Source organism: Papio anubis, chromosome 9 (assembly GCF_008728515.1).
Source record: "Papio anubis isolate 15944 chromosome 9, Panubis1.0, whole genome shotgun sequence".
Classification (NCBI taxonomy): domain Eukaryota; kingdom Metazoa; phylum Chordata; class Mammalia; order Primates; family Cercopithecidae; genus Papio; species Papio anubis.
In genome coordinates, this window is record NC_044984.1 from 56,922,899 (window position 1) to 56,950,563 (window position 27,665).

Here is a 27,665-nt window from a genome sequence, read left to right on the forward strand (position 1 = left end):
ACTCATCCTTTTTTATGGCTGCATAGTATTCCATGGTGTATGTGTGCCACTTTTTTTTATGCAGTCTGTCATTGATGGACATTTGTGTTGGTTCCAAGACTTTGCTATTGTGAAAAGTGCCGCAATAAACATATGTGTGCATGTGTCTTTTTAGTAGAATGATTTTTAATCCTTTGGGTATATACCCAGTAATGGGATTGCTGGGTCAAATGGTGTTTCTAGTTCTGTATCCTTGAGGAATCACCACACTGTCTTCCACAATGGTTGAACTAATTTACACCTCCACCAGTAGTGTAAAAGCATTCCTATTTCTCCACATCCTCTCCAGCATCTGTTGTTTCCTGATGTTTTAATGATCGCCATTCTAACTGGTATGAGATGGTATCTCATTGTGATTTTGATTTGCATTTCTCTAATGACCAGTAATGAAGAGCTTTTTTTCATATGTTTGTTGGCTGCATAAATGTCTTCTTTTGAGAAGTGTCTATTCATATCCTTCACCCACTTTTTGATGGGGTTGTTTTTTCCTTGTAAATTTAAGTTCTTTGTAGATTCTGGATGCTAGCCCTTTGTCAGATGGATAGATTGCAAAAATTTTCTCCCATTCTGTAGGTTGCCTGTTCATGCTGATAGTTTCTTTTCCTGTGCAGAAGCCTTTTAGTTTAATTAGATCCCATTTGTCAGTTTTGACTTCGTTGCCATTGCTTTTGGTGTTTTAGACATGAAGTCTTTGCCCATGCCTGTGTCCTGAATGATATTGCCTAGGTTTTCTTCTTGATTTTTATGGTTTTAGATCTTACTTTTAAGTCTTTAATCCATCTTGAGTTAATTTTTTTATAAGGTATTAGGAAGGGGTCCAGTTTCTGTTTTCTGCATATGGCTAGCCAGTTTTCCCAACAATATTTATTAAATAGGGAATCCTTTCCCCGTTGCTTGTTTGTGTCAGGTTTGTAAAAAATCAGATTGTTGCAAATGTGTGGTGCTATTTCTGATGCCTCTGTTCTGTTCCATTGGTCTATATATCTGTTTTGGTACCAGTACCATGCTGTTTTGGCTACTGTAATCTTGTAGTATAGTTTCAAGTCAGGTAACGTGATGCCTCCAGCTTTGTTCTTTTTGCTCAGGATTGTCTTGGCTATGCGGACTCTTTTCTGGTTCCATATGAAGTTTAAAGTAGTTTTTTCCAATTCTGTGAAGAAAGTCAGTGGAAGCTTGATGGGGATAGCATTGAATCTATCAATCACTTTGGGCAGTATGGCCATTTTCATGATACTGATTCTTCCTATCCATGAACGTGGAATATTTTTCCATTTGTTTGTGTCCTCTCTTATTTCCCTGAGCAGTGGTTTGTAGTTCTCCTTGAAGATGTCCTTCACATCCCTTGTAAGTTGTATTCCTAGGTATTTTATTACCTTAGTAGCAATTGTGAATGGAAGTTCACTCATCATTTGGCTGTTTGTCTGTTATTGGTATATAGGAATGCTTGTGATTTTTGCACATTGATTTTGTATCCTGAGACTTTACTGAAGTTGCTTATCAGCTTAAGGAGATTTAGGGCTGAGACGATGGGGTTTTCTAAATATACAATCATGTCATCTGTAAACAGACAATTTGACTTCCTCTTTTCCTATTTGAATACTCTTTATTTCTTTCTCTTTCCTGATTGCCCTGGCCAGAACTTCCAATACTATGTTGAATAGAAATGGTGAGAGAGGGCATCCTGTCTTGTGCCAGTTTTCAAAGGAATGCTTCCAGTTTTTGCCCATTCAGTATGATATTGGCTGTGGGATTGTCATAAATAACTCTTATTTTGAGATACATTCCATCAATACCTAGTTTATTGAGAGGTTTTAGCATGAAGGGGTGTTAAATTTTGTCTAAGACCTTGTCTGCATCTATTGAGATATTCATGTGGTTTTTTCATTGGTTCTGTTTATGTGATGGATTATTTTTATTGATTTGCGTATGTTGAACCAGCCTTGCATCCCATGGATGAGGCCGACTTGATCATGGTGGATAAGCTTTTTGATGTGGTGCTGGATTTGGTTTGCCGATATTTTCTTGAGGATTTTCGCATCGATGTTCATCAGGGATATCGGCCTGAAATTTTCTTCTTTTGTTGTGTCTCTGCCCGGTTTTGGTGTCAGGATGATGCTGGCCTCAAAAATGAGTTAGGGAGGAGTCCCTCTTTTGTATTGTTTGGAATAGTTTCAGAAGGAATGGTACCAGCTCTTCTTTGTGCCTCTGGTAGAATTTGGCTTTGAATCCATCTGGTCCTGGGCTGTTTTTGGTCAGTAGGCTAATCAATTACTGCCTCAATTTCAGAGTTTTTTTAGTTGTTGTTGTTGTTGTTTTTGAGACAGAGTCTCGCTGTGTCGCCCAGGCTGGAGTGCAGTGGTGTGAGCTCGGCTCACTGAAAGCTCCACCTCCAGGGTTCACGTCATTCTCCTGCCTCAGCCTCCCAAGTAGCTGGGACTACAGGCGCCCGCCACCACACCCAGCTAATTTTTTGTATTTTTTAGTAGAGATAGGGTTTCACCATGTTAGCCAGGATGGTCTCGATCTCCTGACCTCATAATCCACCCACCTCGGCCTCCCAAAGCAATTTCATACTTTTTTATGGGCCTATTCAGGGATTCAACTTTTTCCTGGTTTAGTCTTGGGAGGGTGTATGTGTCCAAGAATGTATCCATTTCTTCTAGATTTTCTAGTTTATTTGCGTAGAGGTGTTTATAGTATTCTCTGATGAGTGGTGATATCCCCCTTTATCATTTTTTTATTGCGTCTATTTGATTCTTCTCTCTTTTCTTCTTTATTAATCTGGCTAGTGGTCTATCTATTTTGTTGATCTTTTCAAAAAACTAGCTCCTGGATTCATTGATTTTTTTGAAGGGTTTTTTGTGTCTCTGTCTCCTTCAGTTCTGCTCTGATCTTAGTTATCTCTTGTCTTCTGCTAACTTTTGAATGTGTTTGCTGTTGCTTCTCTAGTTCTTTTAATTTTGATGTTATGGTGTCAATTTTAGATCTTTCCTGCTTTCTCTTGTGGGCATTTAGTGCTATAAATTTCCATCTGCACAGTACTTTATTTTTTTTTTGTTTTAAACATATTTTTATTATAAAATAAACACATATAAAAACATGAATCAGGTGTATGGCTTAATGAATTATAAAATGAACACTGTCCAGGTCAAGAAATAAAACTGTGCCCCACCAGCCTAAGAACTCCTTCCCTGTGTGCCCTCCCAGCGACAGTCTCTCTCTCCCATCAAGAAGGGACCGCTTCTCTAGTAATAACTTCCTTGTGTTTTCTTTTTACGGTTTTCTCAGTGGAATGTACACCTAGACATTGCAGGTTAGCCGTGTCTATTTTTTTTTAGCAGTAGATGTTTAGATATGACTTTTTTTTTTTTTTTTATACTTTAAGTTCTAGGGTACATGTGCATAACGTGCAGGTTTGTTACATATGTATACTTGTGCCACGTTGGTGTGCTGCACCCATCAACTCGTCAGCACCCATCAACTCGTCATTTACATCAAGTATAACTCCCAATGCAATCCTTCCCCCCTCCCCCCTCCCCATGATAGGCCCCAGTGTGTGATGTCCCCCTTCCCGAGTCCAAGTGATCTCATTGTTTAGTTCCCACCTATGAGTGAGAACACGCGGTATTTGGTTTTCTGTTCTTGTGATAGTTTGCTAAGAATGATGGTTTCCAGCTGCATCCATGTCCGTACAAAGGACACAAACTCATCCTTTTTTATGGCTGCATAGTATTCCATGGTGTATATGTCTGCACAGTACTTTAAATGTGTCCCAGAGATTCTGGTACGTTGTGTCTTTGTTCTCATTGGTTTCAAAGAACATCTTTATTTTTGCCTTCATTTCGTTATTTACCCAGTAGTCATTCAGGAGCAGGCTGTGCAGTTTCCATGTAGTTGTGCGGTTTTGAGTGAATTTCTTAATCCTGAGTTCTAATTTGATTGCGCTGTGGTCTGAGAGACTGTTTGTTATGATATCCGTTCTTTTGCATTTGCTGAGGAGTGTTTTACTTCTAATTATTTGGTCAATTTTAGAATAAGTGCAATGACGTGATGAGAAGAATGTATGTTTTGTTGATTTGGGGTGGAGAGTTCTGTAGATGTCTATTAGGTCTGCTTCATCCAGAGCTGAGTTCAAGTCCTGAATATCCTCATTAATTTTCTGTCTCGTTGATCTGTCTGATATTGACAGTGGGGTGTTTAAAATATTCCACTATTACTGTGTGGGAGTCTAAGTCTCTTTGTAGATCTCTAAGAACTTGCTTTATGAATCTGGGTGCTCCTGTATTGGGTGCATATATATTTAGGATAATTAGCTCTTCTTGATGCATTAATCCCCTTACCAGTATGTAATGCCCTTCTTTGTCTCTTTTGATCCTTGTTGGTTTAAAAATATGTTTTACCAAATATTACACAACTCCTGCTTTTTTTTTTTTTTTTCCATTTGGTTGGTAAATATTCCTCCATCCCTTTATTTTGAGCCTGTATGTGTCTTTGCACATGAGATGGGTCTCCTGAATACAGCACATTGATGGGTCTTGACTTTTTATCCAATTTGCCTGTGTCTTTTAATTGAGGCATTTAGCCCATTTACATTTAAGGTGAATATTGTTATGTGTGAATTTGATTCTGTCATTATGATGGTAGCTGGTTATTTTGCCCATTAGTTGATGCAGTTTCTTCATAGTGTTGATGGTCTTTAAAATTTGGTATGTTTTTGCAGTGGCTGGTATGGTTGTTCCTTTCCATGTTTTTAGTAGCTAATTTATTTAGCTGACTCAACGAGCATCCACTGAGTTTCTACTATGTGCCACGCATCATTCTAGACCTTGGTATACACAATTTTAAAAGACAGTACTTGTCCTCTAGAAGTTCATGGTTTAGTGAATGAGGAAGACATATAAATAAAATATAATATGTTATAGAATAGAAAACGTGATCAGCAAAATGTCATAGAAGCAAAGTTCTTTCTTTGAGTCATTGGGACATAAGTGAGGCTTTATCAGGAAGGTGAAATTTGAGTCACATTTTTATTTCATTTATTAGAGCATATTACTGTCCATTATGACTTTGGTTCATTTGGTCATAAAATAGACAATTACCAGAGATGCAGATTAAAACATAGCTCATGCTAGTTTCTACATTTTTTCACCTCAGAAATTCCCGTATCAGAAATCTGTTTTACCACAACAAAAACACGTTGTTGACACACTCAATAAAAAATGTTGAAATCCTTTATATACCAACTGGTTTTTTTTCCTTTTTTTTCTGCTACCTGATTTATTTTATTTTATTTTTTCATATGCCAACTACTGATGCTTTTTCACACATGTGCCAGCTCTAAAAAGAGGAGTACCTAAAGTATCTTGAGCAATATATAATGCTTATTCTTAATGCCTCAATTATATACCAGATTTGGTGTATATCACATAATGCTGCTTCTGTTATATACTACATTTGTTACATAATTGAGGCATTATGAATAATTTCTAGGGCTTTTCTAAATGCTGTTTTCTGTACTTTGTCAGGAGAAGACTTCTAATAAGTGTTTTTAAAATGAAACAAATTTGTGACCAAAATGTTACTTTTTTAATAAGGAAATCCTTAATATTAATAGTAAAATACGTACATTTAGTTTCCTTTTATACTTACAGTAGTCTCATTGTATAATAACATACCAAAAATATGTCTGTCGTCATGATGATACCTGGAGCCTCTGTTACCATCTCTGAGACCTGTTCCCTTGTTTCCTTTGTTTTATACTTATTTTTTTGTTTGTTTTTTTTAAGACAGAGTCTCACTGTATCGCCAGGCTGGAGTGCAGTAGTGCGATCTCGGCTCACTGCAACCTCTGCCTCCTGGGTTCAAGCAATTCTCCTACTTTAGCCTGCCGAGTAGCTGGGACCACAGGCATGCACCACCACATCAGCTAATTTTTGTATTTTTAGTAGAGACAGGGCTTCACCATGTTAGCCAGGATGGTCTCGAGCTCTTGACCTCATGATCCGCCCACCCCGGCCTCCCAGAGTGCTGCGATTACAGGCATGAGCCACTGCGCCTGGCCTTGTTTTATACTATTAACCTCACCTTCACCGTCTTTCTTCCTTTCAGCATATATACATAGTCAAGCATTTTTTTCAGATGGGAAGTAGAGTAAGGGAGACCCATGACCTTGAAAAGGATTATCTGTGCTTTCCCCCTACTTTCCCATCTCCCATTCACTAGTCCTTATCTCACCACAGCCTGTCAGCTGCTTAGCATGGTAGGTCAAAGCATGGATTTTGGAACTAGACTGCCTGTATTCGAATCCTAATTCTGCCACTTACAAGCTGTGTGACCTTGGATAAGAAACTTCGTAGTTTCTTCATCTGTAAAATGAAGATAAAGCGCTTGGGAAGTGCTTGGCACATGTAAACATATAAAAATATCAAATACTGTTATCATCACACCACCCTATAGAAATTGCTTTTGATTAGGTCACCCTGGACCTCCTGTTTGCTAAGTTCCTTGTACCCCCTTTACCTTTGAGAATTTGACATCCATTTTTATACTAACATCCAAAATTTGTCTCATGCATAATTCTGTCTTTGAATTTCCCTCCAATGTGTAACTGTTAAATGGACATTCCTGCCAAGTTAAACTACATGTAACTTAAACTCAAGATGCCTACTTACACTAATCTTGATTGTTTTATTTCCGACACTTTCTTATAGGTACAACCCAGTAACCCAAGTCAAAAACTTAAGACTTACCCCAAGTCCTGTTCATTCTACTTCTTATATAGCACATATTTTGCCCTTTCCTCTCCTACTATTACATTATTTCAATTCTTAAGCATCTTTTTTGTGAACTCTCAAAATATATCTGTGTCATCTTTGTTCCATCATTTGTCCTCTTCAAATGAGTTGAATATACTGCTTCCAAATTTATTGTTTTATAAAGGAAATATGATTACTGTATGTTTAAAACCTGTGCCCCGTCACCTGAAGGATAAAATTCAAACTGGATTCTGTCTACCTCTTTAGCCAAAACTACTTTCAATTCTTAGAATTGATTGTTTCAAAACTCTTTGTATATACTGTTACTGCCTCCCTACTTGCCTTTTTCACACTTTCCGTCTTTCTTCTATCCATTTCTCATGGACAAATACGTATTATGTGGTGAGAATTGTGAAAGCAGAGGTTATCTTTGGTTCTCTTTTATATCCCCAGTGTTAGTATAGTGCCAGATAATCGTAAGCACATTAGAACAGTGTTTCTTACAATGTGTCTATGGACAAGATAATTCTGGTCAACAATAAAATAAGCACAGAAATTGTAAGTGATCAAAAATCTCTGTAGCAATATGATAGGGTAATTTTAAATCAAGTTTAATAATGAAAAGCAAGACTTATTTTTTGTATGGTGTTTTTAATTTAATTTTTCTAGCAGTTCAAAATTAGTCCTTTCCATGTAATTATTGCACTTTTACACTTAAAATAAAGCTTCTACCTGAAGTGCCTTCTAGGTCATTGAGAAACATAGAAAATTATCTTCCATATAGATTTAGATGAAAGTGTATTTTGCTGTGGAACTAATCATTTGAAAACTGGGAATAGCACCAGGAGGTAAAAATAGCTCGAGCTGAAATATTTGGGTTTGTATATGAGCTCTGCACCTTTTCTTCTGTGTATGTGAGTAAGCAGGTTACTTATCCATTCCAAGACTTAGTTTCGTCAGCTCTAAAACAGGAGATAACACTTACTAAATTTGCTTTTCAGAGCTGTTGCAAGAATTAGTGAAATGTACATCAAGATATATTTTAATAAAAATAATGTGTTCAGTATTTAAAAATTAGTCCTTTCACACACATGGTTTGCAAACCACTGCATTAGAAAAGATTATTTACCAGAATTATTTGGAACTTTACCTGAGCTATCTAAACTCCCAAAGAGCATAGTAATTTTAATAAGAATTATAGCACGTAATATATATTTATTTCTTGCAGCTGAAGGGTCAGAGAACTACCTATATATGTATAATAACTCTTGGACCATATACGGTCCTGCAAATGCAGTCGATTGGCTAGCACTTGAATTGAGCTGGCATGTTAGTCACAGCCGGGCAGATCATATCAGCACCACCATGGAAATAGTTCCTTGAAATATTTCACAGTGAATGATAGGAAAAAAATTCTTTTAGAACATTATTGGTATACTTACAGAGATTCTTAAAGTAATGATCTCTTAATAAATATTTGTTGAACAATTATTTAAAGTTTTTTTATTACAAAAATGGCTTGATTATTTCTCTTAAAGAATGTAACAAATCAATAAACTTAAAAAAAAAATCCGTTGTCCCTTCCTGTATGCCTTTGCAGAAGAACTAAGACTTAAATTAGTAAAATCATACAATGCTTAATATTTATTTATTCAAAATTGTTTCTTTACTGACTATTATAAAGAACCATTTTTTCATAAATCCTTTGACTGTCTTGCTTGCCTAAAATGTTAATTCTTTTAAATTTCATTGTGAGCCAGTTTTGAATTATTAATGGAGTAGGAAATAATGTAACTTAACATTAAAATTGAATTCCATTCAATTCTTCCATTTAAGCTTCCATTCTTTAAAATAAATGTAACTTACACCAACATTTCTTAATGTTATTAGAATCTTCTGGTTTTAGCATACTTCCCATAAAGTGAATATATGAAATTTTTTTTTAATTCATGAATAGCCTGTTACTAAAATAAAATAATGAAATCAGACAACTGCTGACATAATCTAGTATTAATAGTTTCAAAACCTTATTTAAAAACAACTTATCCTAATCTTCTAGCCTTTTTGCTGGTGAAATAATTATCACAGAGACTTCCACTTTTATCTGTGTCATAAGTGAATCCTCTATCCATATTTTTTTGGCTTTCAATATGAAAATTAATGGTCTTCATATAATCATGGCTTTTTTAACATTGACATCTCTAGTTACAGAATTTACTCATTGCAAGTAATAGGGTAGTCTTTTTGACAAACTTAGAATTCTCCTTCCTTGGTGCTATGTAGATGAGGGCAAAAAAGGATTGACATTTGTTTGCTAGCCAACAAAATGTTTCCCATCAGTATCAGTATTTGTACTTCCTAGAATTTTGATAATTCTTCATTGAATTCAAATAGTATGTGAAGAAGAAATACCATAGAATTTGAAGGAAGGGACAACAGTGGGGATTTTAAATGAAGTTTAATTTTATTCATGTCTTAAGCATAGGAACCAGATTAATGATATATATTTAAGAGTTAGGACAACATCCTTGTCCAGGTCAAAAACCTTGCTTGTAAAACTAATTTTATTTAACATTTTAATATTTTAAGCAGAGTATGCTAGTTCTGTTTTCACTGACGGGGGGAAAAAACAGTTAAAAGTCTTAAAAAAAATAGAGGAAAATTATATCCATTTCTATTTTACTTGCCTAAGTTTGTTCTTTTTCTAAAGTTGAAGAAAAATGGAGATATAAAGTAAAACAGAGCTGTAGCTATATTTGCTTTCCCAAAATATGTGATCTTCAGAATTGATCTCTCAAATTTAATGAGATTTACCTTTCTTAGAAAAAATATAACAAAAATAAGAACATCAAGTGACTTAAAATGTATCATTTTAAAAATCTACTTGATGAAGAAACAGGCCTATATTTGTAGTTTTTAATTGAAAAAGTTTACCTCAAACTTTGCTATGTTATCCACTCGTGTAGCATTACAGAACTAGAGCCAATATCCCAATATTAGTAGATTGCTTTGGAATCATACAGTACCTTTTCAGAATGCTTATACTATTGTCATGATGAGTTAGAAAACAATGGACATGGCAAATCTAAAAATTATTTTCCATCTAACCTTAAAATCCAGAAAAAAACTGTTTGAGAGTATTCCAAGATGACTTTAACCATGGATTACTTCAGGTTTTATTTTATTTTTTTAAATCATAACAAACTAAGAATGAATCCCTTATTATATTTAGATTGGGCTTTTATTTTTAGTACTGGTCAGTTAGAAGCTATAGCCATTTTTTTAAGGGTTGTGAGTGGTATTACATTTTGATCAGTTATAGAATGAGTTACACAACTCAAAAGCTTTAGGTAATCAAAAATTAAGTTTGTTTTCTTTCCTGTTCTAGTTACCGGTTTACTAAAATAGTGAGCATACATGATCACTTGAGAATTGGGCTTCTGGAGCACCTGAACAGAAAGGGAGTGGTTCATATTCAGCATTACAAAAGACAACTTTCTCTTTTTGAAGGGGATTACTTTGGCTATTTTCCAGGTACTGGGGAAATTCCAAATGCATTACAAGTTATTGGGATGGCTATTAATTATTCATTTCCTAAAATATGTTGACTGAAGACTTGAGATTTGGTTATATAATAGAACATTATTTGACTTCATCAATTTATAAAAAACTGATGTAGAAATTTAGCAAAATACAAAATTGAGACTCTGACATGCAGCTGTTATATTTTTTCAGAGGACTCTAGAAACATTAGGCTTATTAGTCAGAACATACTTAGTAGAAGTACTTTCTGAAAGTAATGGAAGAGCAATAGAATTTGTGCATGTGTATATAAAGAAAAGTTACGTGCAATGCATTGCATCTTTCCAAGTAATTACATAACAAAAGAAAATCATTCTGCGTAATATTTCAGTTTTAGGATATTAGGTTAAGGAAGGGTATTTATAACTAGAGAGTTTTTAATAGAGAATTAATACTTTAATAAAGAATGCATAAACCATTCAAATATTTTTATAAATAATTCTTCAGGGTGTAATTAATGGCCTGAATATATTGAACCATATCACAGAGTGTCCATTGGATGAGACATTTGATTATTTAGAATAATTATTTTTTAGAATTTTTATGTCTGCTTCCAGGTTGAAGATTCAGGGGAAATGATCTTCATAAAAATATATTTCCAAACATATTTCTTTTGCATACTTTTTACGTATGGATTTATCTTGATAGTTGTTGGGGAAGTCATAAGGGTTATTTTCCTTCATTAGGAAAACCTTTTTAGGCATTATTTGGACTTTTATTTTTGAACATGGAGAACTTTGGGCTGCATGCGAATTATAGCAGGTTGCAATTCAGATCTCATTTTAGTCAAGTTTTTTCTCACTGCTCTAAGTGTCTCTAAAGACTACTTCTAATCTTTCTATCGTACAAGTTTCCGTTCATTCCACATACCTTATTGAGTGTGCCCGATACTGTGATAGACCCTGAGGTGCAAGGGTGGATAAGACATAGACTCTGCTCTCAAGTGCAGTGTAATTGAGTTCGAGGTATCAAGTTAGCCCAGAGAAAGGAATATTCGTTCTTGATACACAGAGAAAGATATGACATTTAGAAGAGATGTTGAAGTAAGTGTTTAAGAATAAATAGGAATTTCTTATAGGGGATGCATATTCTAAGAAAGGCAAGAGTGCATGCAGTCTCAATACATTAAACTAAGGAATATGTTTTAAGATGCCTAATTCAAATTCGAGTACTCTTATTACTTGCAGTTTCCCATAGAAAATGTATATGAAGGCACAAGTAGAGAACCACAAAGCCAGTTCGAAACCACAAAACCACTTAGCAGTCACTTCTCACTAAATAATTGTCTTGCACATACAATAGCCATTCTTACCATTCCTCATGGATCAGCTTTTCATCATAGCTCATGTCCTGAACTCTCCAACAGTCATTATATCATAGTTAGTGAATTCCAAAAGTCTACCATATATTAAACATGAAATTTAGTTTTTTAATTATTACTCATGGATCAACTTTTCATAATAGCTCATGTCCTAAACTTTCCAACCAGTCATTATTATCATGGTTAGTGAGCTCCAAACTTTCGTATTTGTGAAATATGAAATTTAGTTTTTTAATCCTTAAATTTTCAAATGCTGTTGTCAGTTTTGTGTACTAATAACTTACATAGGAGCATTTGAAAATATTTAAATATAAAAATATTTAACCCTAGTTATTAAGTACATTGACTTGTTAATATAAATTTTTTTCTTTTTCTCTTTTTCATTAAAAATTGGAACTATTAGTACCAAGTGTTTTTCTTTAGTCTGGGTATTGCTTTATTTTTAACATATTTCAGTTCTACCCAATTTTAAGACCAACTGCAGGTACCATTGTGATATAAACAAAAATGTGGCTTAAAAAATATGTCAGGAGGCCGGGCGCGGTGGCTCAAGCCTGTAATCCCAGCACTTTGGGAGGCCGAGGCGGGTGGATCACGAGGTCAGGAGATCGAGACCATCCTGGCTAACATGGTGAAACCCCGTCTCTACTAAAAATACAAAAAACTAGCCGGGCGTGGTGGCGGGCGCCTGTAGTCCCAGCTGCTCGGAGGCTGAGGCGGGAGAATGGCGTGAACCCGGGAGGCGGAGCTTGCAGTGAGCCGAGATCGCGCCACTGCACTCCAGCCTGGGCGACACAGCGAGACTCCGTCTCAAAAAAAAAAAAAAAATATGTCTTATGATCAGTCACATAGCCTCATATTTGGACCTTATTATATTAGTGACACATTTTGAGATCTAGTTCTCCTGAAACACCGAAGTTTTGGCATTTGTCAATGTCAGGCAATTGAACTCCAATAAATTAACAGGGGCATAGCTCCAAATGGCATGAAACTGGTAGACATGTCACAAAACTTACAAGTAGCCACAAAAATAACATACTAACTAATACTGTTTATATAATCTCTTTTGTGTTTCATAATACATTCATATATATTCTCAGTTTTTATTAAGAACAACCATGGCTGTTGCAGGAAGTTTTGTCCTGTTTAATAGTCCAGGAAGCATTGAGAGTAGAGATACTCACATAGGCACAACACATATCTGATTTTTAGTCCATATTATAATATATCACTCAGTAAAGTGTCTTACAGGATAAAAGGGAAGTTTTCTTGCTACCTACATATGGAAGACTTTTAAAACATATGTATCTTTAAGAAAAGAATTGTTTTGGGATAGTCTCATCTGATAGGAAAATGGTTTTTTTATAGTAGAAGAATCTTCGCGATAGATACCTCAGAACTGATTATTTTCATTACTGACCTAATAAAATTATATATTTTTAATTTTATGTATTTTTTAAAAATTTGTATGGGTACATAGTAGCTGCATACATTTAGAGGGTACATGAGATATTTTGATACAGGAATTCAGTGTATAATAATTACATCAGGGTAAATGAGGTATCCATCACCTCAAGCATTTATCCTTCCTTCATGTTTCAAACAATCCAATTATGCTCTTTTAGTTATTTTTAAATGTACAATAAATTATTGTTGACTGAAAATTATCTCTGTTCATTAAAACATAGTATTTAATTGCAGACAGTCCAAGTAACTAGTGTTCTTATAATTGTCCAAAATGTTCGTGTTCTAAGATAGCCTCATGTGAAAATGTTAAATAATGAATTGCATAAAGTAATTACTAATCAAACTACATTATGACCAACATTAAGAAACTGGCTTCAGCCAGGTGCGATGGCTCACGCCTGTAATCTCAGCACTTTGAGAGGCCAAGGTGGGTGGATCACTTGAGGTCAGGAGTTCAAGACCAGCCTGGCCAACATGGTGAAACCCCATCTCCACTGAAAATACAAAAATTAGCCAGGCATGGTGGCACAGGCCTGTAATCCCAGCTACTTGGGAGGCTGAGGCAGGAGAATTGCTTGAACCTGGGAGGTTGCAGTGAGCTGAGATCACGCCATTGCACTCTGCACTCTAGCCTGGACAACAGAGTGAGACTTCATCTCAAAAAAAAAAAAAAAGAAACCGCTTCTTTTTTCTACCAGAATGATGACATTGAATACTGATACAACATCACATGGGACATGGCAATATTTTTAATTGTTTGATTTTTTTTTCCATTTATGCCTTGAAATTTACCAAAAATTATGAGAACTTTTAATATTTTAACTGGTCTGTATACTATTTTAAGAACATATTGACTCATGGTCTGGTGCAGTGGCTCACAACTGTAATCCCAGAACTTTGGGAAGCCAAGACGGGCAGATCACCTTTTGTCAGGAGTTCGAGACCAACCTGGCCAACATGGCGAAACCCCGTCTCTACAAAAAATACAAAAATTAGCCAGGTGCGGTTGTGGGCGCCTATAATCCCAGCTACTGGGGAGGCTCAGGCTGGAGAATTGCTTGAGCTCGGGAGGTGGAGGTTACAGTGAGCCAAGACTGTGACACTGCACTCCAGCCTGGGTGACAGAGTGAGACTCCGTCTCAAAACAAAAAATAAAGTGAACCTATTGATTCCTAATGATATTTTCAAGATGAGGGTGAAAAGGATGGTATTTTTATGAGGGAGAAACATCAGACATCATCTTAGTTTTTAAACTAATATGATTTGGGTATTAGTAGAACAGTTATATTGACTATTGAATTTATGTATTTATATGTGTTTATACAAATTGTTAGGAAGTGTCGCTTGTTAGAATATATGTTCAACAAATAGAATGTTTATTTGGGCCCATTTAGGACTAAATAGCTTACATTTAAATATTGGTTATGATATCCTCACAGATAACACAGGCAAATTATCATTAAAATGATTTGTATTTTGTTGTTATTTGTTAACATTGAATTATAATCAGTTTGAAACCAGCATGTATCACTGTGAAAATAAATGCTGGTCTCTGTTTCAAGGAGTTTTTAAAAATCAAAGCAGAGGATCATTTACAAAGCAGATAGTGGATTCAATGAAAAATCAGACAAAGGGGCAGAAAGATTTGTAATAGGTACTGCCCTTCTTACGGTTTAGCATTTAGGTAGAAGTGCTTGAAGATATCGATTTGAGATTATTCTTTACAAATATATTTTTCCTCCATTTAATAGTATTTCATTCAACAAAAATTTATTGACCTCTCTATGCCAAACATTGAAGGAAAAGAGTAAAAATCAAGAGGATAAATGCATTAGTAAGTACAGGCAAAGATATTTTTAGTAAGCATACATTTATTGTGAACATGCTCAGTGACAGGTGACATAGTGCTCAGTGCTGGCAATATAAATAAGAATACCCTGGTACCTCCTTTCATGGAGGTCTCAGTTCATTTGGCAAAACAAACTAAAAATTAAAGTTACAGTATATTATCAGATAAGTGCTATAATAAAAGTAAGTAGTAAACATTAAGGAAACATACAGGAGAAAACACTATAAGGAAATCTAAGGGAGGCTTCCCAGATAGGATACTAGAATCTTGATGGATTTATAGAAGTTAGTAAGGCCAAAAAAAAAGTACATTTCCAAGTAGATGGAGTAATGTTGCAAACTTTCAGAGTGAGAGAACATGTGGAGGAATGACTAATTAAATAAAACTGGAAGAGTTGAAAAGAAAAGGGTATTGACAAAGGATGAGGCTACATAGATGAGCAAAAGACAGACCCTTCTAAGAATCTGGGCTTCCAGTCTGTAAGCAGGGAGAGCCATAAAAGGATTTACAGCAAGGAAGCAACATGATGAGATGTACATTTTAGGGAGATCACTCTGGATACTATTGGAAAGCTAAAAAATGTTCAGTTATACCTGTAAGCTCTTTCCAGGATAAGAGTATGTGTGAATAATTCAGTAATAACAAAGTTTAAGAATTACTCAGGTTTGCGCAACTTGGTTCTTTTGAGATATTTGTAAATTAGGTTCTTTATATAATTGCGTTAACAGACAATAATGGAATGTTATATTCTTAGCATAACCCTGAGCTGATCAAATATAAGAAGTGGAAAACTATTGATAATTGTTGGAAATTCCTGTCTGACCTCTCTTTTGTCTGACTATTTAATGTTGATCATATTTTGTACTAAATCAGATGATACTAAGTGATGGCATTTACCATTCTAAATTGCCTGGACCTCCCTCTAGTGCTGGGTTTATAATTAAAAGGACATATACTACAAAAGAAGAAAAGAAACTGAAACTCAAAAGGAGTATAAGATTATGAGATAGGTTGAGATCTAAGAGGTAGAAAGTTAGGGAAGCATCCTTTCTCTTAATTGCCTCCTACACTGTAGCATACCTCTGTTTCTCTTGCTCACATATGTTAAAAAGTTCTACTGCTGAAAATATGTATATGACTCTAAAGGCCTATATAGCTCACTCCAAACGTTTTAGCTGTTTTTATTATTTTAATTGCCTAAGAATAATATAATCGTAAATTCCATGATATAACCAGTTCTCCCTTTTGCCTTGAGGTAGGGGCCAGGCTAGCAATTTATAATAAACATTATTATTTTTATTATATAGAAAGTTTCTAAATAGATATTATTGGCTACTTCAGTAAACATGTTGATTTATAATTGAAACCATAAAATTGAGTACCATAATTATTTTTAAAAACTAAGTAAACATTGACTGCATATTTTGAAATTTTAGCTAAACAATGCATAGTATATAGTCGTAGTTTATGGCATATAAGTTATCTGTATGAATTTAACAGACTGAACTTTTCATACCTACCAAACCTATCTAACTTAATACAGATGACTATAAGCAAGCTTCAAAAAACTTCGATTTCCATTAATGTGAACCCAGGCTCTCATAAAAGTGAGTTTCTACTATTTTCCATGCAAGCAGCTAGCTTCCTTGCAGCACCTTGCCACTTAATTCCAACACAAATATCTTCCTACAGCAAAAAAAAATTTACTTATGTGACCACATGTCTGTGTTAGTCATTGCATATTATAGACATGATAATACTGGGTTTGTATTGAGGTTAAATGATATGGATCGTCACCTTAAAATTATTCCAACTTGAGATAAAATGTGGAAAAATTGTACTTCTGCCATCTGTTTTATATTAAATATGAAATTATTTAATTCAGAATTGGAAAGAGACAATTAACTTGTTTATAGTTTTTATTTTGCCATAAAGGAAAATTGCATTGTTTATGACATTAAAGAAGAGCTGGAAGTGAGAACACACTTACCAGAGTTCACATACTGAAGTTTATTTTCTCAGGCTCAAGTAATCTGTACTGTCTCTTCTAAAAATGGTTGACCAAAAGGAAGGTTTAAAGGCTGCTCTTTCATGAGAAATAATTGACAATGGAAGCAGTAAATACCTCTATTAAGTTAATTTCTTGCTTGCACTCTATCTCAGTTTTTACCTACTCAGGCTAATTTGCAGGTGCCTGGGATGAGTAGACAATCCATAATTTCTACCAATCAAGTAAAAGAAGGAAAGAAAACTGAGCTTCTCTCCCAGTTACCAGGTAGTTTGCTGTGGTTAAAATTAATGCAGACTTTACAGCAGCAGATACTAGCATTTTTATTTATTATAAGTAATTATTTTGAAATTTGGGAAATGAATAGTTGAGTACATCATTTGAGTATTTATTTGACCAGTTATTAGTGCAAGGAACCATCATTTAAATGTTCTCTATGTATTATAGCAAATCAATTTGTTTCTCTCTTCATTTTAATGTGTTTTAAGAAAAATGAAGTATGGTTACTTTTACTTGAAAATATGTTTTATTTTTTGCAGTGTTTGAGCAACACACCTCCACTTACTGAGTATTTCCTCAATGATAAGTATCAAGAAGAACTGAATTTTGACAATCCCTTAGGAATGAGAGGTGAAATAGCTAAATCTTATGCCGAACTGATCAAGCAAATGTGGTCTGGAAAGTTTAGCTACGTCACCCCAAGAGCCTTTAAGGTTAGTGTGATAAATGCATTTTAGCAAGGGCACCTACAAGGGTACAAAAGTTGGTTCTTGGGGTAGGGGGAGTGAAAAATAGTAGCTATTACAATGGTTTGTGGCCCTCCAAAGGAATACAGTACATAAATAGATATATAATATGTCTGTGGTATAAAATTTAGGTGGGAGGGATATGGAAGAGTTTTATCCGTTTTGTTTTTGTTTTTGTTTTTGTTTTACGTCTAAATCTGGGATGAGGGGAATAATGAAAAAAAGTTGCAAAACACTGGTGTGGTACAAGAATGACTATGGAGACAGCAATGAGCGTTTGTATAGTTGTTTTGGAATATAGTACATCTCTGGAAAACCTACGTGAATATTCTATACAAATGTGAAAGACTAAATTTGGGCATGTTACTGAACTCTTAAGAACCCATTTTACTTTGAGAGTCATGAATTTGAAAAATTATCAAAATGAAAATTGTCTGCAAACCAAGCACTAAAAATTAAGTGTACTTTCAATATGGTTCTTAAACTTTTAAGGTTATTCACATGTGTGAATTGTTACTTATCAAGGTATTTATTGTTCAAATAAGAACTGAGCTGAAATTAAGCTTTATGGCTGAAATTTAGCTTTATGTTGTTAAAAAAATTCCTACTTAACTATATAGGTGAAACTTTGAGAAATTTTAAACTTGTAAAGAGAATAAGCAATTTTAAGTTGTTATTTATACAAGTAATTTAAATGGCATTGATATAGGACATCTACTAGACAACATTTTTTATTAGCTATATACTAGTTCTTAGAAAATAAAAAACAACCAGCAAATCAAAATACCTCTGTATTTGTCTTCCTTAACATTCTAAACTTTGGACATACTAGTCCAGACAAACCATCTCTCAGCTCTTTCCCATCTTTCTAATTGGTTTTGTTTTGATAGATTTTCTGTCTTGAAATTATGTGTAAATAGGTTCTTGATTTATGTGAGTTTTTTCTGTCACATGATGATTCGTACTATTAGATTTATTTTCAGTCTCATCCAAAAAAAAATAGTGATGCAAAGATTTGGAAAATTGAATATGAACATTAATGTTTCTGTTATCTCTATAAGACTCATCCTCCTTTTGCACATAAAAACTAAGTGAGAGCCTAGAGTAGTTATCTTAAAAATGCTTTCAGATACGTAATTATCTTTATGTGGTAATACAGCAAGGATGAGAACCTGCCTCTTACTATCTACCTACCAGACATTTATAGGAGGAGGCAATAGGAATACCTAAAGCTAAGAATTAAGAACATCTGGAAAATCCTTTGACAAATAGTGAAACAACAATTAATGACAATGAAATCTATGACCAAAGATCAATACATTTTTATATATAAGGATTACATGTGTTGATCTATTTTGTCCCAGATAAGCTTTGTTGAGTGCTTACTAGGAATGCAAAACAAAATATAATTCATATATATTCCTGTTGTTCATGTATACAATTTTTATTATTCACAGGAGTGAGTCCTTAACACTGAACTCACAGCAAACAGCACTATAACTCATGTCTTAATGAAGCATATCTAACACATACTTTTTCTCCATAAAGCACATCACAGCTTTCTTGCATTTAGGAACACTAGCCTGGCATGTTAGTACTTCGTTTAGTGGCCATTTTAAATACTGAAATTAACAACAAAAAGAACAAAAATGTGAAAAAAATAACACTAAATAAACTACAAAGGACACTTGTTTATAGATTCAGAACTGAAACAACAAGCCAAAGCATCACCTTGTTCAACCCCAGCTGGTAACACGCATACCAGGTGACTCAAATTTTTTGCCAAATGACTATGAATTGATTTTGGGGTTACAAATAAATTTTAGCAAGCAGGCAGATTCACAAATGTGGAATCCATGAATAATGAGAATCTATTGTACATATTTTTAAAAATCAATCCTGTTCCTAGAACTGATTTTATGGTTCTGCATTTCTTACAGACACAGGTAGGACGTTTTGCACCTCAGTTCTCTGGATATCAGCAGCAAGACTGTCAAGAACTATTAGCTTTCCTATTAGATGGATTACATGAGGATTTGAATAGAATTAGGAAAAAACCATATATACAATTAAAAGATGCAGATGGAAGGCCAGATAAGGTAAATTTCATGATCTTATTGTCACCATTGTTATAATTTTGTGATAACCTCTTTCTAATTTGTGTCTGTTATCCTTGTAGGTAGTTGCCGAAGAAGCCTGGGAAAACCATTTAAAACGAAATGATTCTATCATAGTAGATATATTTCATGGCCTTTTCAAATCAACTTTAGTTTGTCCTGAGTGTGCTAAGATTTCAGTAACATTTGATCCTTTTTGTTACTTGACACTTCCATTGCCCATGAAAAAAGAACGCACTTTGGAAGTTTACTTAGTTAGAATGGATCCACTTACCAAACCTATGCAGGTAAATCATGGGGGTTTTTTTGTTTGTTTTTTTTGGTTTTTTTGCATTTGTTATTTTTATTAAAAAATTAGTGTTGAGTCCTTATTATAAAAATTAAGTGTTGAATTATCAAGCCCAATCAATAATGTTTATTTGTATAAGCGATTTTATAAGCTGAATACTTTGGAAATTAGTGTAACTTTTTACAATCTTGAAAGAGCAACATGTGTCATATAAAAAATTCTCAAAAGGCTTTTTCTCATGAAAGAAAGATGAGAGGTTTGTTTTTATGATGTTGGGTGAATATTACCTTATGAAGATGAACATTTTTTATATTTTTTAAACTTCAAGTTTCGTGTTAATTGTAATTTTTTTACTAGTGGCTATTGGAAGTAAAGCTAATACTGTACATTTTAATTCATAACGTGATAATAGTGTATTTAAATACTTGTAATTTTTAGACATTTTAGGAACTTAAAGTAGAAGTTAGACTGAAAATATTTCGTTCAGTAATGTTCTCTAATTTTTAATACTTTGAAGTATCACATATTACTTATTCTGTGCAAAAGTCCTGTGGTAAGTCTTACTGTCAGATTGTCTGCCTGATTCCATTACCTAGTTTTATAATTGCATTATTTATATTTTTTGGGTAAAGCACTGTCTTTTCTCCCTTAGTTATTATATAATCCTCTTCTGACACTTGACCCATCCCAGTGAAAGTAACTTCTTTTTCTACCTCTCTTTCCCTAAATTCTAACACTTAACTAATTTTATTATAACTTTTGGCTTACTTTTATATTTTCTCCTTAGACTACAAGTTCTTTGAAGACAGGGACCTTGTAAACCTTTGTATTTCCAACTTTTGTGGCTTGTAGATATTAATGCACAAGAAGTATTCAAATATTTTATTCATCAAGATACTTAACTATGCACCTACTAAGTATAAAGCTGTTTCACTAAACAAACCAGATACGATTCCTGCTTTAGAAGATTGTTTTCTGTAAATTTTTAGCCAAATAGCTCGGTTTGTTAGTTCATAATAGTCATGATGTCTATATGAAAGCTATACTTTGAACAAAATTATGATCTTACCATTCAGGGATGTATTTGGGTTTACTGTCAACAAAGGCAGAGTGTATGTAGTGTTCATAAAAACACAGTCCTTTTATTCAAAGTAATTAAAGTCTAGTAGATACTAGGTATGTACTCAGTTATGCAAATTTAAGCTATTTGTTTTTCTGCTGCTTTATGTTTTCTTTATGAACTCATTGAACACAATGCCCTCATCAGTATTTCACTGGGGAGTGCTAAGTACTATCCCTTATCTGTGACCAGAGCCAATAAAGACCTGCTTTTACTTTTGGCCTGGGGAATATGTGTTCACAATTTTAAAGTTATGTCCTTTAGGTATTTACTTATTCACTCTTTTTTAAGTACAAGATTGTTAACATTCTTTTCAATGGTGAGAAACTATAACAGTGCCAAACCACATCCTTACCTCTCTAGTTTGTGACTTTGCAAATATACACCAATGAGTGTAATGGAGCAAGAGAGCATAGAATAATGAGTATAAATTTACTGCAACAAAAAAAAATGTAGATATTTTATTCCTCTACAACACATTTGTTAGAGATAATATTCTCCCATGCCAATAATATAAGTAATCTGTATCATAATAGTGGCAAATTGCATTAATTTACACATTAGTCCATAAGGTATATGATAAGTACTCTTCCATAAAGTGGGCTCGAAATTATTTTTCCAGCAATGTGAATTTCATTGTCTTACCACTTTTCTCATTTGGTGACCAATGATATAAATTTGTGGAAGTTAGAGCCATGGTTAGCACAGAGAAATTCGGTTGTTTTTGTGTTTTGTGTTTTTTTTTTTCTTTTTTCCATTTAGAGGCAGTACCAACTCAAATACAAAATAATCACTTGCTTTAACCAGTTCGTGAGGAAAGTGAAATTAGCTGAGTTTGCCTATTTGTTGAGTTTTCCCATCACTGAAGTTGATTTAGGTCATGGAAGCTTATTAGGAAAAATATTGAATATGTATTATGTCTTGGGCTCTCATGCTGTGCAAGGTGCTAGAAATATAATGGTGTTTCTAGTCCTTGTTCTTCAAGAAGCTTGTCATACAGTGTGAAAATTGCTCTGACAGGGTGCTGCAAGAAAACACAGAAAGAGTAACCTACCCAAACTAGTTATGAGGCCTGTGATGAATTCTGAAGGACAATTAGGTTATAAGCAGGGGAAAACTAGAAATAAAAGCATTATAGGCCAAGATAATGGCATGTAGAAAGAACTTATGGCAAAAGAGGACATGGCCCACTTCTGTAGTCTACAAGTATGGCAAGCAGGAGCTAGATCACAAAGAACTTTGATGCCAGTATAAGAAGTTTGAACTTCATCCTAAAAACTAGGGAAGCCATTAAAGACTATTAAGTATAGATATTATATGGCCAGAATTGTGTTTGAGAAAGATGATTCTGGCTAGCACAGAGATTGGTTAGAAAAGGCTTAGCACTAAGACCAGATAAGAAGCTTTTAGTGATCAGACGACAGACAAATGACAAACGCTTCAGCTCAGAAAATGAGTGTCAGGATGGCAGTTTGAAGAACCAGTTGAATGTGGGAAGTGAAAATGTATGAGTATATTCAAAGATGATGCCAAGTTTACTTGACGGGAAAAGAGGAGACAGCAGTGCTGTTTTAGTGGAATATATAGGAAGAACAAGTTGAAGAAGGAATCGATTTTCGTATTGAGCATGGTGGCCTAACATGACCCAATCCTGTGTTTAGCTTTGGACATGCTGACTTATAGATGCATGAGAACACTTAGGTAGAGATACCCAGTAGGCATTGAATTTGTGCATCTAGACCAAAGGAGAGAGACTGCTTTAGATGTAAATTGGGCAATGAGCTCTATGAAAATGATAGTCAGTGTTTTAGAAGAATGAGATTACTTAAGGCTAAGGTGACCCTGTGATTTATCATCTAAACAAGAACTCTTTTGAAAATAGAAGGGACTGTCATTAATAATTATACTAGGATATCAGGCTAATCCAGGACTGGCCAAAGCAAATCAGGAGATACTGTCACCTCATCCAGGGAGAGCATATAAAATTGAGAAGAAGGCTAAAGACAAAACTCTAAAGAACACTATAGGAGAACTTCAAAAGGAGAATATGATCATAGCAATAGAAAAGAATTAAGAAGTAGTCGTGTTATAAGGAAAGGGAATTTCTTAAGGAGAAAGTGGTCAGCAGTCATATTACAAAGAGGTCAATAAAATAAAGACTGATAAGTTGTAAACAGTATTGGCAACCTTGGAAACAAGTTAAATAAAGAGGTGAAGACAAGCCAGCAAGAGGGTTGAGAAGTAAATGTGATAAGGAAATTATAATATAGATACCATTAATAAAGTTATTTATAAAATAGAGGAAAAGGGGAGATAATTAGAGGGAAAGCAATGAGGGACGCTTGTTTTTTGAGAGACTTTATATTCCAGTGCTTATGCAAGAGTCAAGATAAAATGGAAGAAAGAATAATTGCTAGGTTTAGGTCCCAGAGAAAGCAGAAGAGCATGGGATTTAGAGCATAGATGCTAGGGTTAGCCTTGAATAAGAAAAGAGACACCTGTCTTCCCATGTGTTGCAAGAGACAAAAAAGTACCTATATGTATTCAAAGAAGTTAGTAGGAGAACAGGAAGTTGGAGATTTTCCCACCCAGTAGCTTCTGTTTTTGAGGTAAAATAGGTATTCTGCTGATATTAAGGGAGCAGTAGTGAAATAGGAAGCCTAAAGAATGGTGAAGTTTTTTTGTTTTTTTGTTTGTTTGTTTTTGAGGCGGGGTCTTGCTCTGTCACCCAAGTTGGAGTGCAGTACGGTGTGATCTCAGCTCTCGCTCACTGCAACCTCTGCCTCCTGGGCTCAAGGGATTCTCCCACCTCAGACTCTTAAGTAGCTGGGACTACAGGTGTGCGCCTCCATGCCCAGCTAATTTTTTGTATTTTTGTAGCAACGGGGTTTTGCCATGTTGTCCAGGCTAGTCTCGAACTTCTTGGGCTTAAGCGATTCACCCGCCTTGACCTCCCAAAGTGTTGGGATTATAGGCGTGAGCCACTGCACCCAGTCCGATGAAGATTTTAAATAGTTACTGAGATAAATGAGAGAATAAGCAGATGTGTGATATGCAGAATTATTTCTGGGTACTGTCAAAGGGTCGGTTGAGATTGGGCACTGTGAATTTGTAGCACACCAACCTCTAAAATTGAGAAATTTTCTCCAGCACATATGAACAGCTCTGAGAAAGTTTAGCAAGAGTGGAATGAATAGAATTGAGTAACAAAGACGTTAAAGGTTCGCGATAAAGCATGTAGGGCCTGGGTGGAAGGGCAAGAAGACAGTAGAGAGCTGGTAAACTGGGAGAAAACAGAGTTAAAAGGAATAGAAATCTCTGTGCAAGCTAAGAAGAGAGAAGAATGAATTTCCAGAAGTAAGAAGTAGCGGTTAGACAGTAGCCTGTTAGTTTAAGATAGTAAAAGTGGGGCTGGGTGCAGTGGCTGACTCCTGTAATCCCAGCATTTTGGGAGACTGAAGCAGAAGGATCACTTGAATCCAGGATTTTGAGACCATTCTGGGCAACATAATGAGACCTCGTCTCTAAAAAATAAAAATTAGCCACTCATGGTGGCACACGCCTGTAGTCCTAGCTACGCAGGAGGCTGAATTGGGAAGATGGCTTGAGCCTGGGAGGTTGAGGCTGCAGTGAGCCAAGATCATGCCCTGTACTCCAGCCTGGGCAACAGAGTGAGAGCCTGTCTCTAAAAAACAAACAAAAAAACATAGCAAAAGTGGGAGCAGTTTCAAGTGATGACAGGATCTAATAAGTTGACTAAGGTTGATTAATGCAAATGTCTTTGAATTGAGGAGCCAAGGAATGATAAGACTAGGACAAATTATCCATGTGGACATTGTCACCCAGGACCCAGGATGGTGGCAAGATTAGAAACAAACACTGAGCCAAATGCCAAATGAATGTGAGGTAGCAACCATGAGGTCACTCTCATTTACTGAATTTTTTTTCCAAAGTAACAAATTTATTACAATTCTTTTTTGTTTTTTAGTACAAAGTGGTTGTCCCCAAAATTGGAAACATATTAGATCTTTGTACAGCATTGTCTGCTTTGTCAGGAATACCTGCAGATAAGGTAAGATGTTTCTGGGGTTGAAGTATATAAGTTGGTATTTAATTTCTTAGTGTTGTAAAACCAGCTTAATAGAAATTTATTTCCTTTTAGATGATAGTTACTGATATATACAATCATAGATTTCACAGAATATTCGCTATGGATGAAAACCTTAGTAGTATTATGGAACGGGATGATATTTATGTGTAAGTATAAAACTCATTGTGCAAAATATTACTTGAAAAAAAAATCAAAAGAAGTAACATAAAATTTTGAGAGTTTATGGTCAGTTTTGTCCTTGTAGGTTTGAAATTAACATCAATAGGACAGAAGATACAGAGCACGTGATTATTCCTGTTTGCCTAAGAGAAAAATTCAGACACTCAAGTTATACCCACCATACTGGTTCTTCACTTTTTGGTCAGCCTTTTCTTATGGCTGTACCACGAAACAATACTGAAGACAAACTTTATAATCTCCTGCTCTTGAGAATGTGGTAAGTGCCGAACAATTCTACATTGACAAAATAAATATGGGAATAAAATATAAAATAGCTAATAAAAATAAACACACAAGGTACTATCAGAATATAATTATACAAGTCTGTATTGTCTCAATTTTGTTTATAGTCAGATTATAGTCCTAATCCACTTTCTTATTCACGTAAAACACATTATGGAGGTAATTTCAAACCCAGGAAGCATGAAGTCTGTAGCAATTTTAGGCCAAAAGTTTACAGTTGGAAGGAAATAGGAATTTATGTTATAATAATTATGTGTTACATGTTTGTTCTGTGAAATCATAACAAATGTCAAATGCTATATGTTTGCACTGTGAAATGACAAATGTCAAATGCTTCATTTCTTTATATACATTACCAGTTCATGATTAATAGTATTGTAAGGCAGCCTATTTTTTGCCTTCCTAAATCCCCTTATTTGAATTATAAAGTTATCAAGAATGTCATTTGATCCCTTTTATCTTTGAAAGCTGATATATTTAGTATTCTTTCTTGCATATCTAATTATTATGGTTTCATAACCCATATGTAAAGATCACATTATACAAAAATAAGTGTTTTTAGCAACAATATATACCATCTAAATGAGGATAAGTTGAGAAATTATTTGCAACAAATATTTAACATTTAACCTAAAAGGTAACGTATTAATTATTTTTATAAAGAGGAGCAAAACAAATTATTAGTCAGTTATATGTATGGTACTGTAAGTTTGATTTTAACCTTGAATCTACTAAGTGACCACTGTTACTACATTAAAAAGTTTTGTTTTACTGATAGAATGAAAACATTTTTAAAGTTTTTATCTTTGTAGTACTGAACTTGTTTGATTTCTGATTTTACTTAAGCCGATATGTCAAAATATCTACTGAAACTGAAGAAACTGAAGGATCCCTACACTGCTGTAAGGACCAAAATATTAATGGGAATGGCCCAAATGGCATACATGAAGAAGGCTCACCAAGTAAGACTTTTCTGTTAAATTATAAAAATGTTTCACTTAAATAATTGCTTCAGAGAGAAAGTTAAGAAAATGGGAATTAAAGAGCTAAAAAATACCTGCAAACCTACGACTAATAATATTAATAATTTAAAAATATAACATTGAGTTTATTTAAAGTTCTCTAATATCTAAAATTAGGTGAAATGGAAACAGATGAGCCAGATGATGAATCCAGCCAGGATCAAGAACTTCCCTCAGAGAATGAAAACAGTCAGTCTGAAGATTCAGTTGGAGGAGATAATGATTCTGAAAATGGATTATGTACTGAGGACACTTGCAAAGGTCAACTCACGGGACACAAAAAACGATTGTTTACATTCCAGTTCAACAACTTAGGCAATACTGATATCAACTACATCAAAGATGATACCAGGCATATAAGATTTGATGATAGGCAGCTTAGGCTAGATGGTAAGTATTTGTGAAAAATGGCTTGAACATTAAACAAGCAGAGCATGTTTTTTTGTTTTTTAGGTGAAAACCATGAAATTCAGCCCTGTCAAGAAATACACCATTTACTTTTCTATCTCAAATTTTATATGAAAGGACTTAATATCTAAGTAGACTAAAATGTGTGTCTGTGTTTCATAAATGGAGATTGAATTCATGCTTAAGTTTTCTATCTTTTTTTAAACTCTTAAATTATTTCAATGGCTTGGAAACTGCTATTTGCCCTAATCACCTGTACAAGTAGAAAAGATTGCTATTTATTTATTCTAGTGTATATCCTAACATTAAAATATACTTTAATACTAAGACATATTAAGTTTTAAAGAAAAAATATGTTTTCCACCTTAG

General features: G+C 34.5%; 1 protein-coding gene across 18 annotated transcripts in view; it reads left to right on the plus strand.

Annotated features, from left to right (window-relative positions):
• Positions 1 to 27,665, plus strand: part of USP15 (ubiquitin specific peptidase 15) — a 152,766-nt gene that overhangs the window by 110,836 nt on the left and 14,265 nt on the right. For 9 of the 18 annotated variants that reach the window (XR_002515663.2, XM_017945982.3, XM_003906713.5 and 6 more), the window contains 8 exons: positions 17,561 to 17,734; positions 19,708 to 19,866; positions 19,947 to 20,171; positions 25,282 to 25,365; positions 25,456 to 25,550; positions 25,649 to 25,840; positions 26,713 to 26,828; positions 27,006 to 27,278. Coding sequence is in view for 11 of the 18 variants with exons in the window: in XM_017945982.3 (XP_017801471.1) it covers positions 17,561 to 17,734; positions 19,708 to 19,866; positions 19,947 to 20,171; positions 25,282 to 25,365; positions 25,456 to 25,550; positions 25,649 to 25,840; positions 26,713 to 26,828; positions 27,006 to 27,278 (1,318 nt within the window). In the remaining 7 variants the exon portion in view is untranslated. Of the gene's footprint in view, positions 1 to 10,182; positions 10,329 to 16,556; positions 16,621 to 17,176; positions 17,289 to 17,560; positions 17,735 to 19,707; positions 19,867 to 19,946; positions 20,172 to 25,281; positions 25,366 to 25,455; positions 25,551 to 25,634; positions 25,841 to 26,712; positions 26,829 to 27,005; positions 27,279 to 27,665 lie in introns of those variants that run through there. The other 9 variants (XM_021922548.2, XM_021922549.1, XR_002515664.2 and 6 more) reach the window with 9 other exon arrangements.